Genomic DNA, 11,201 nt, shown 5'->3' with positions numbered 1-11,201 from the left:
TTACAATCTCGTCATCTCCAGCGTCAATATGCTCTCGTCAGGGTCGGCTGTCGGGCGTAGAAATCCGTCAATCGCGGCGCAACGGATGGCTGTGCCGGTAATGTCCGAGCTTGGGCGATGCTACGCTCCGACGGCAGGTGCAGTGCAAACGCGGGCAAGGGCGGGCGACGAGGGATGGTGGAGGTCCGGAGCGCGGGCGCGGTGCTTATGGGGGGCGACGGACGCCGAAAGGAATGGAACGGCGTTTGGCGGCGTTGACGAGAAGCCGATCACGCGCGTCCCCGTGCACAAAGACTGGCGAGGTGTTTGTGGGTGAATGAGCGAGCGTATGGAAGGCGGAAGTTTTGAAGGTGCAAGGCCGACGATTTCGCGGGCGTACCCTATGCGCATCATCGCGCCCGCGTCCACAGCGCGACTCCCGGCCGACCGCAAAGCGCCGAGCGCCACGCGCGTCAACGGCCTCCCGGGTCCGGCTTGATCAGGTACAACAGCCACAGATACTCGCGGTTCGTGAATAAATTTTGCCGGTACGCTCCCCGCGGCTGACGTCGAATTTATTCACTCACAATTTTGCTGAGAAAGACATGCCAGAATAGGTATCTCTCTGGCTCTCGCAATCACAAGCTTCACGCACCTCTACATTTTCACGCCCACGAATCCAAGTGCCCACCATGCACTCACCTCCACGGAATGACATGCTACATTGCCTAATCGGGGACTGCCTCACTTGACCTCAGCTTAAAACGATTTTGACACGTTAACGCGGCATCACATGACCTAATGTCAATTCCTGTAGCGTCCCAATTGAGCATCTCCGCTTTCGGCAAAAGACCAACACCAACAGTATTTCCGGTGAGTCTTGGCTCATTCTTGGAGCAAATTCTGAGTCACGTAAGGCGGGGGCCAAGGTAGTTGGCATGCTGGGCGCTGCTACGATTCCTGTCGATCACTCAAGCGATCTTTCAATGGTCAAGGAGAAGCTCCTACATAAAACTGACGAGAACGTCGGAAGGCAAGAGAGACGTCTCATCAGTCGGTTGGCCTTTCACGTGTCCGAATCCTTATCTCAAATACAGGCAGAATTCTGGGGCATGCAACCAACAGCTGCTTGGGACTGCAGTTGTATCAAGGCGGCCAGCGCCCTCGCCTACTGCACATTGCGGGATCATCTTCATGCATCATCACAATAGCCAAGAACTCCAAGTCGAATCAGGGAAGCTTTTTGTTGCTCATTCCTATCTACAGAAAACGGCCGCGGCAGCGCTGCTCGAACAGGATTGCCAGGGGAAAAATCAAGCCATAACAGTGTATGCCGTCTATGCAATCGCGTATCAAAAAGAAAAAACTAAACCCCGTACCTAGGTAGTACGGCCGTGCTAATGCAGAAGGGGGAGAAAGAGCCAAAGACTACTCAGCGAAAGAATTGGAGCGGCTAAGGAAAGGAAATGGACGAACCAAACCAACCTCGCAACTTTTGAAGGAGTGCCAAAGGGTGCCGATGCAAAAAAGGAACTAGATGAAGAAGAAAGAAAAGACCCTGGTATCCGCCATGCGCCTCGCTCTGCTTGGTATTCTTTGTTGAGAGCAATAATCCCCAAAAAGCCATGGACCCTAAGCAAATAAAACAACCATTACCACCGCTCAAACGCCCCCCAGATGACTGTGACAAATCTCTTTCGCGTTCAAAACATTTACAGAAGCTCGTGCTGGCATTACCCCTCAGCTATCACCGCGCCATGCCTATCGTTGGATCCGGGCCTGTCGTTGGATCCGGGTCGATCGTGTATGGTCCCGAGTAGCTGCTTTCTAATCTGCTCAGCCGTGCGGCCGACGTGAAGTCATTGCTCGCCTCGAAACTGTGCCGTATCCTGTCCATCGACGCTCTTGCTCGCTCGTACGATGGTCTGGATCGGTCCATTGACGGTCTCGGTCGATCCATCGATGGGCGCATTTCACCTAGCTGGTCTTCTGTAAGCCGGTCATGCGGCGACAACTGCTGCTGCTGCTGATGCTGCTGATGCTGCTGTTCCGGCCAAGACAACCGCGGTCCGGTGAAGTTGGTGCTGTCACTTCCGTTCTGACTCCTCGGGTTATGAGTCGTTGCGGTTGGTGCAACTGAGGGTGGGTATATCGGCCGTTCATCATCGGGAATCGACGACATGGTGTTGCGCTCAGGTTTGTTGACTGGTTTGGAGAGCTCCGACGAAGACATCGAATTGATCTTCTCCGTCGAATCCATGGGAGGAGGAGGGGGGATGAACGAGTCATTCTCCTTGAGATAGTCAAACTTACCCTGAACGACTTGCTCTCGGATAATGTCGACATCCAGGGGATAATAAATCTTCTGGATCGACTTCGCCGTAAAGCGGGGTAGAATGCACACAACCGTTCCGAGTAGTGTTAAAGCCCAGAAACTTAGCTGCCCGTAAACCTGCGGTGCGGCCTTGTAGAAAGTGAAACCGACGTCAAAAGCGGTGTAAATACCGGTCCAGGCCCAGATCAGCAGGATACTGATCGCGACAATGAGCAACATCAACCAATCCCAGCGATACGTGTTCATCAATATGTAAACGTTGACGACGATGACGGCGGCGCTCGCAATGTAGATACCCATGCGCTTGTTGTCCGCGACATCGAGACCGTTTGAACTCTGGAAGTTGCCTGGAATGAAGAGGAGGTAGGCCATGTAGAAGACGATAACCGACTGGTACAGAGCATCGATCATGTACACCCTGCAAAGAAATTAACAAAGTAATGGTCACTCGGTTGCTCAGTACCCACCAGAATTTTGTCTGCGTCCACTCCTTGCGCTCAATACCGCGGCGGTAAAGTTGGGGGACAGCAAGCGAAACTTTGTCATCCACATCTTGATCGAGCACACCCATTAGGATGACTGGCAGAGACGTGAACGCCAAGTTGTACATGATGATGTACGAGTAATCGAAGATGTAAGCGCAATCGAAGTTATCGTAGATCTGGTACCAGAAAAGGGCGAACGTCCAAACCAAGTTCTGCATCTCGTTAGCACAGGAAAGTCACTTATGAATGTCCAAAAATTCTCACCTTGTAGAAGAAGTTGGCGATGGTCTCGGCCAACCTGCGGTAAGACCAACGTCCGTGAACCAGAACCAAGCGAGTGAGGAAGCGGAATTGGCCAATAGCATAATCCGAGGACATGACGGCCGCTCGGCCTTCCTCACCAGCAATACCAACACCGACGTGAGCTTCCTGGATCATAGCCACATCGTTGGCACCATCGCCGATGGAGAGGGTAAGGCAGTCCAGTCCATTCTTGACCATTTCGACAACCGCAGCTTTCTGGGCAGGACTGACACGGCAGCAGAGAACGGACCTGCATTGTTTGCAGAGAAGCAGGAATTTCTGCTTCAACGTGTCATCCAGCACCATTTTCAGCGAGTCACCGTCGATGACGATGGCGTGGGTCGGGTCCGGAGGCTCGTGATTGCTCTGGGCAGCCTTCAGTTCCTCGTCTGAGCCAGTCATACCGAATATCGCCAGATGCTTGTCAAGTTCCTTTTCGGCCGCTTCTAAGCTTTCATCGGTCTTGAGCACAATAAGATCCATGTCGTTGTCCAAGAGGTTACAGGAAAAGCCGATGTTGATGGCGGTCTCAACTTTATCGCCGGTGAGAACCCAAAGCTTGATTCCGGCTCTGCCAAGCAGAGCAATGGCATCCGGGACACCGTCTTGAAGTCTATCCTCGATGGCCGTGCCTCCCAAAAGCATAAGGTCGCGTTCAATACTGTCAGCAACTTCCTCAAGCTTCTGGTCGCGATCGGTAACGGCCGCTGCGGCGGCTTCGTGACGCAAGTTCCAGTTCCGGTATTCCTCCTCGGTCAGCTCCCTTTCAGCAATGCAAAGCGTGCGCAGACCCTCACGAGCAAACATCTCAAGATGTTCCGCAGTGGTCCGGCGAAGTTCGGCCTGCTCGCCCCTTCTCAGCCGCGAGTAAATGATGCTGTCCGCACCCTTGCAAAAGAGCATGATCTTTCCATCAGGCATGCGCATGATTGCACTCATTCTCTTACGCGAAGAGTTGAACTCGAGAGTGTTGAGGATTTGGAATCTCCGGTCTTCACCCTGGACATTGACAATCAAACCATCGTCCACTCTGCCAAGGACCGTAAAGCCAACATCACGAGCGGTCGCCACAAGCGCAGCTTCATCGGGGGACTGGGCCTTGAACTCGATTTTGGGTGGGTCGCCGGGCGTTCTCTCAGTAATGACAGTATGGCACAGAGCGAGTACCAACATGAATCGTTCGTTTGCGCGGCGCTGCTCTTCTCCAGCTTCACCGCCCAGATCAGCAACATAATCGGGAGCGACGAAGGTGATATCATCATCACGAAGGTAGGGATTGTCGTGCTGTTTTCGCAGCATCTCGATCATTCTTATGCGGTCCTGTTCAATCTGCGCACGAGCCCGGGCACCTTCTTCTTCCACATTGATACCTTGTCGCCTCTGCAATCCAGCCTGTGCTTCCGTATAAGCCTCGCCGTAGGGCACGCCGTTGATGGTGCACTTCTTGAACTCCATGACGTTTTGGGTCAGCGTTCCGGTCTTGTCGGAGAAGATGTATTCGATTTGGCCGACATCGTCCGAAATGTTCCATGATTTGGGCGTGCACGGGTAATCCAGCCTTTCGTAGTACATGTTGACATCCATGTAGATGAAAAGGGCCTGGATCGTCCTGATGATCTCGAGGGTGATGTAAAGCGAAATGGGCACCAAGTTCTGGAAGAGGATGACTGCTGCCCAAAACGTAATGAAACCGTCGACCGAAGGTTTGCCACCATAGGAGCCAAACTCGAAGAAGTCTAGCGAATTGCCGCCTTGAGCCCAAGTCACACCTTGAACAATACCGGCAACCAAACACATGACGAAAAGAATGATAAAGTTGTAGATGACGTTCCAGTTCAGGTCTTTGGAGATCTTAGCACGCTTGCTGGGAGTGATTCCAGAGTTGAGCATAATCTTGGTCTCTTCTCCAGTGAACATGACGACACCCAGAACCCAGTCCGTGTTTCGAATGGTGCACCCACGAAGCAAGAGGTTGTTGATGCTGATTGGTTCCGCCATTTCGGTAGTGGGCGCTTGCGGATCCCTAGAGTCATGCTCGTTCCAGCGGAGAACGCCGGAGTAAGCGTACAGGTTCGCGTGCGGAGGTTCGCTCTGGATGAAGAACTCAGCCTTCTCGCATTGCCTAGCGTGGACAACTTTCCGGCTGGCGTGAAGCGCTTGTCGGACTTTGAGGTTAGTTTCTCCATCCAAATTCTTGGTCTCAATGTAGCATGCGCCGTCCGGATCCGAAGTGGCAAGGACCACAATATCAGAGGGAACCTCCTCGTCGTTGTATAAACGCACGAAATCGCCAACCTGGACGTTTTTCCAGTAATCCTTCTTGAAGCGAGCCTTGTTGGGTGCATCTCGGAATGGGTTGATGATGCTTCCGTAGAATTTGGACGCTGGCTCAGCGGCGGGCTTCTCCGATTTCGGTCCCGGGTGGATGCCCTCAAAAGTAGGTTGGTCCGATCCGCCGTTTCCTTGACCTGGAAGAGGGGAGGGTACAGGTGTCATTTGTATGGCATTCGGCTCGCCGAGGGGTGTTCCATCGTCGCTCTTCCTGAAAATGTGCGAGTCGCGATGGGAAGCGAATGACCTCCGGGTTTCAATAGACGGCCGCGACTCATCCAGTGCTCTTTCCGCATAAGTTTTGCCCTTGCCACTGCTATCCTTGTTCTTCCTCTGCTTCCACAAACCCCAGACCATCTGAATCAGTCTCGTGTTCGCCTTCTTGAACTGTCGCCAAAGTCCAACGCGGTCTTCCGCAGTGTTGACATTGTCGTAATCGACGAGCCTGTGCACCGGAGCGTTGTTAAGCACGTTGTCGAGCACCGTTCTTCTCCAGTCCTCGATGGCATCCTTGATTGCCGTGACGGCGAGAATGACGATCAGAGGAACGGCATTGAGGGCGGGGTTCGAGGCTCCGAAAATAGAGAAGGCCTGTAAGCTGCGTAAGCATGCGCAGCCGGGGCCAAAAGTTGATCCAGATACTTACACCGAGAATGATGATGAAGGCGAAATAAATGTTGGCGATGTTGTGAAACTGCAGCCAAAGGTTCTTTGGAACGAAGGAGAGGGGCGTGTATTTTGCGGTTCGGATCTTGTTTCTCACATACGAGACGCGCGGGTGGCCTTCCTCGTCCCTGGCTTCGGGCGGCAGCGGGATGTTGAAGTAGACGGTGCGGCCACCCTCGCCTTCATCGCTCGCATCGGACACGGTCGCATTCTCATCACTCGGTGCGCCTGGAGTTTCTTTGCTCTCCGGGTGTCCTTCCGCCTCGTCCCGCTTCTCATTTCCTCCAGAACCAATGCGCTTGTGCAAGCGCCCCAAGACCGACTCGCGTTTCTTGTTGCCCTGCTCTCCCTGGACGCGATGGGTAGCCCAACGGATTCGTTTGACGGGATTCGAGATCTCGCTGTCCTCTGGGGGGTTCTGGGACACCATTGTTGTTGTGGTGGCGGCCTGACAACAGAAGCCCGGGGGCCGAGAGGAACGCAGCGGCGATCAGCCGGCCTGGGCCGGAGTTGGTCAGGAGCGTCGCAAGGCGGTGGACAACAGAGTGGAAGCGATGTCGAGGGTCGGGTGGGCGTGGATGGGGCGATCCGACGGTCGCAGAGCAGCGAGCGATGGAGAGCGAGCGTGGAAGAGTGTGGAGGAGCTGGCGGCGGCGATTGTCGGTTAGGCCGGAATTAAGGCCAGACGGATTCTGTAAGCAGTCGCGAAAATCGGCGCCCAAGGAATGTCAAAAGCGCGCGCAGAGCGGTCGGCCAGTCATGCGGGACGGTCGGGGTCGGAACGCGTTAGAGATAGGGTAGGGCTGTCGCCGGGGCGCTCGTGGTGCTGTGAGCGGAAGGGAGGCGGGCTTGGGTGCGTTTCTATGATGCTGGTGTCGTAGCTCTGCACGCCTCACGTCTCGCCCGGGAAAGGTGGCCGGCCGAGAATCAGATTGGCGCCCGCCCGCAACGTCGTGAAGCCGAAGGTCCGGAGCGCGCGCTGTGCAGGTGCAGCAGTGTGATGCATAGCGTAATCCCAGGAGGCGCGCGCCCGCGTTATTATTGCCGTGCCTGATTCCTGACACGCCCGCGCCCCGGTGCCAAGGGCGCCCGCAATGCCTGGAGGGCAGGCGCAGGTGCTGACGGCAGGCTACCAACTGCCAAAACAACGCTCAGGGATGGACGAGGCTCAGCGCAAACCCTTGAAGATTAGATGACGATCTGAGCGGCGTGGGTCACGGCCGCTGTGTCATGTAACGAGCGCGGCGAGGGCCTCACGAACGCACGCCGGCGATCTGGTGGGATGCGCACGCCGCCTCTGCTGCTGCCGTCAGGCCCCAGATCCGAGAGATTGCAGCGGCGAAGTCGCAGCCCCGAGTGTCCCGCGCAGGTTACTCGGGTTACTCGAGTTCCTGCAGTTGCGATCGTGCCCGCCGTCCCGGCTGCTAGGGGGCCGCGGGGCTTCGTCATCCCTCGCAGCCGCAGCTATTTCGAGCTCGCGCACCGTAGCAAAACCATCGTGGAGAGGCTAGCAGCGCCCCCGGCTCGGAAGCCCCGTGCATCCGCCGCCCTCGTCCGCCGCGGCGGAAACAGGAGGGCGGATCTGCCCTCGAGGCGGCAGCTGCATTATTTCGCATATGACTCGGCCGGACTGCCGAGCTGCTTCTTTTGTCGCAATATCGGCGACGTAGGGAGTCGGCAGGGAGCAGCACTGCGAGATCAGCAGGATTGCAAGCGCGGGCAGCGGTCACGTCAGCCTGTTGCAGCTACGTGGAGACGGCGTCGTCAAGGTACGGTACGTAGCACGCAAAAGCAACGGCCAGTGCTTCTGAGCCCTGCCCGCCTGCTGGTGCGCCGGCTCGTCGGTCCTTTCTTGCGAGTGCTACACACTGTGCCGGCCCAGGATTCCCTGCGTCGGTGTTTCAACGCCCGTTCGGCACCACCGTTGCGCGGACGGGACAAGCCCCGGGACGCCGTCGCAGCCCTGTGGCTCGTCTGCCGTAAGCCGCTCGCACCCGCCGACCGTGGGAGTCCAGTTGTTGTTGTTATTTACATACACGGATGTCAGCGGCTGTGCAGCCACTGGTGTACAATGGTCCTAGCCGATCGCCCAGAATAGGAGCCCGGCTGGGGCGTTAAGCATGTGTCAACATGACTCACATGCCTCAGGCAGGCCGATGCTCGGGGCGCGGGCCAAGGCGTTTCTCACGTGCCGTCGCGATCGCGTCGGCGCGCCGCGTCCCTCGCAGCCGACAGCCCACCAAGGCGCGCTGACACCCAACGGCAGCCTGCAGCAATGAAGCGCAATGGCAACATCACAAACTTCTTCAAGCCCTTTACCGAGCCCAGCAATGTCCGCGCACTATCCGAGGAGCGTCGCGACCGGGGCTCATCCTTTCCCTCTCTTAGTGTGCTAGGTCTGGGGAACTCCGACCACACCACGCGCCGCACTCTCGCTGATGTACGCTACTTAGATTCTAGCAAACGCCCACGTTTGCCATCTAGCGACCATGCGAAAGAGCGGTCTGCACCATCACCTGCACCGCGCCCAGACATTTCGCCGCCTACCATTCCGCTCCAAAATAATTCCTCCCGCAAACCGGCCTTGTCTCAGCTTCAACCCCATGCTTCATCGCCGCAGGATGATATGGGCGAGATGAACAACTGGAGCGCTCGCGGTGCAGATCATGGCTCACCTCTCAGCTCATCCTTTTCGTCGCTCCCGACTACACAGCCATCGCAGTCTTCAACCGCTAGCAAGCGCGTTATGAGAGATGGCGTGGCTCTTGTGCGCACTTCGGACAGTGAGGAGGAAGAAGACTCCGACTCGGAACTGGAGGACTTGAGCACAATACTCAGTAAGAAGCGGCGTGCGCAAAATCCGCCGGTAGAATCAAGACCCGCAATGAAACCAAAGGAGGACAAGGCTCGGTCAACGTACGGCCTACGCTCTTACTTCAAACGCGCGCCGCCCAAACGAGAATTCAAGTCTATAGTAGCCCCGCGCGATAAGTCCAGACACAAGCTATCAGAGCTGGTGGCCGCGAAGCAAAAAGGCTTGGATGCCGAGGCAAGAGTTCTTGAAGCCCAGAAAAAGGCGGAAGCGGCAGAGCAGGCAGAGGAAGAGAGCAAGGAAAACAGCAGACTTACAAAAGAAGGCCTCAGTGCCGCTTTGGGGGACGACGAGGGCGCACAGAGAACTTTTGAGGCCCTCAAACGAACCGAGGCGCTCGAAACTGATCAAGTCTGGCGATTTTTCGCAGCCAGTGGCGACCAAAAAGCAGCTCGATCAAGATCAAAATTCCCGGTGCAAAGTCTGTTTAATGAAGGCTGGCATAAAAGGCTGATCGGTGGGTTTTCCCGCTCCCTGTGCTGATGCAAAAGTTTACACACATCAGAACCTTCCACCCGCGATGCGATGTTCGTTTCGGGAATCATAAAGAGCAGGGTCTACGAAGAAACTCTGCCCGACGAGGTTGTCATGTGGATGATCAACGAGCTCTGCCACAATCAGAAGGAAAGTCTCACGGACGCGTATCTAGATGTATTAGATGTAAGTCACTTCCATTGGTTGATCCGCAGCATTGAAACAGGCGCTCAGACGCAGCTAATGGTGGTCCCTCTAAATGGCTATTCGCGACCCCGTGGGGGGTTCCGTTAGAACGTCTCTTGAGGCTTTATGCTAATTAAATTAGTCTTCCGCACCACAGGTACGAAAGCTTCTTGACAAACAAACCGTATCCGGCCTCTTTGAAAAACTTGGTGTGAGGAACGAAGCGATCACAATCGAGTGCGAGCCAGTCCCAATATCACCCATCGAGGTGTCTCCTCATGGTTAGTCGCAATCCCTTTCGGTATACTATCATCGCTGATTTCCGCAGACCCAAAGACACCTATACCTTATGGCACCCGCCCATTGCTTGAATTCCTGAGAAGAGCGGCGCCCAACATTCAAAGTGCCACAGCGGAATACGTGCTAGAGATCCTAATCCGGCTTAGCTTTGATGACAGCGTACACCAGGATGGATACACTCAAACCCAATGCCAGGAGGCCATCACGGCCATGTTACGCACTCTATCTGTTGAAAACGAGTGCGAGCCCTTGCGGCGTGTCTCACAAATTTTATTCAAGAATTTTAGGAACCATGGGCCCAAAGATGACAGATTGATCAACCATGTCCTACAAGCTCAGCTAGTCCAGTCCCTCCCTTTCGCGACACAACGCGAGGCTACATTCCAACGCAGGCTCGCCCTCGCTTTCTTTCTCGACAGCCCCAAACCCCTGACGCTCTCCCTCACCGCCCCCGGCATCCTCCCCGCTGTCCTCCAATCTCTCGCCCACAATCCGCTTTTCCGTTTCAGTCGAAGCACTGACTACGCCGACGTCACCGCTGCGTTCATCCTCCTGGACACCGCCATCGACAGCGGTTTCTCGGACCGGGCTTTCACTCAGACTCTCCGCAGCGTCGACCGGCGTACTCGTGATGCTACTGCGCGGCAGCTCCGCGATGGGGCCCGGGCTGCCGAGGACGAGTTCAACTTCGGCATCGATGCCCTCACCGCCACGATCCGCCGCATCATGGGGCAGATCCGTGGATCTGGAACGGACAGCGTCCGGATGAGTGAAGCCAAGGGCACCATGGAGAGACTCGTCTACCGGCTCGAATCCAGCGTACGCACCCGGGAGACGAGCAGTAAGGACATCTTCGCAGACTCCATCGGACGAAGCGCAGGCCTCCTTAAATCCTGGGTGCAAGCGGGAGGCGGCAGCAACGGCGGTGGTGGCATCGAGGAAGTCAACGGCAATGCGCCCCAGAAGGAAGAGGACGGCGGCATCAAGAGCGAGCCAGACGACGAGTGTGCAGACCAGGTCGCGGCCGAAGTGAACCAGGATGTTAAAGTCGTCTACAACGACGTCGGCCACGACATCAAGCAGGAAGCTAACGGGAGTTAAGAGCCGTGGCCGCGACCGCGAGGCCACATACGCCGCGCGCAGTCGCGCTCCTGCTGTTGCGACCGCTTCTTTTGATTGCATGAAACCGGCGTTGGGTGGAACAGGGCCAAGACAAAATGGACCGGGTTCTGGAACCGTGACTATTTCTGGATAGGCTGGATCGGGACGT

At 56.0% G+C, this 11,201-nt stretch overlaps 2 protein-coding genes across 2 annotated transcripts; one reads left to right on the top strand and one right to left on the bottom strand.

Annotated features, from left to right (window-relative positions):
* Positions 1 to 1,726: 1,726 nt before the first annotated feature.
* LTHEOB_1650 (ATPAse P-type K/Mg/Cd/Cu/Zn/Na/Ca/Na/H-transporter) lies at positions 1,727 to 6,529 on the bottom strand (the record flags this gene model as incomplete). The annotated part of the gene is made up of 4 exons (XM_035510375.1): positions 1,727 to 2,732; positions 2,782 to 3,011; positions 3,064 to 6,024; positions 6,080 to 6,529. The coding sequence occupies 4 exons, from the start codon at positions 6,527 to 6,529 to the stop codon at positions 1,727 to 1,729; spliced, it is 4,647 nt and encodes a 1,548-aa protein (XP_035366160.1).
* A 1,845-nt stretch (positions 6,530 to 8,374) lies between these two features.
* Positions 8,375 to 11,032, top strand: LTHEOB_1649 (uncharacterized protein; the record flags this gene model as incomplete). The annotated part of the gene is made up of 5 exons (XM_035510373.1): positions 8,375 to 8,539; positions 8,720 to 9,428; positions 9,477 to 9,631; positions 9,774 to 9,912; positions 9,960 to 11,032. The coding sequence occupies 5 exons, from the start codon at positions 8,375 to 8,377 to the stop codon at positions 11,030 to 11,032; spliced, it is 2,241 nt and encodes a 746-aa protein (XP_035366159.1).
* Positions 11,033 to 11,201: the final 169 nt, after the last annotated feature.

The sequence above is a fragment of the Lasiodiplodia theobromae genome (assembly GCF_012971845.1).
Source record: "Lasiodiplodia theobromae strain AM2As chromosome Unknown scaffold_4, whole genome shotgun sequence".
Lineage (NCBI taxonomy): Eukaryota > Fungi > Ascomycota > Dothideomycetes > Botryosphaeriales > Botryosphaeriaceae > Lasiodiplodia > Lasiodiplodia theobromae.
This window is presented reverse-complemented; position numbering and strand designations above follow the sequence as displayed.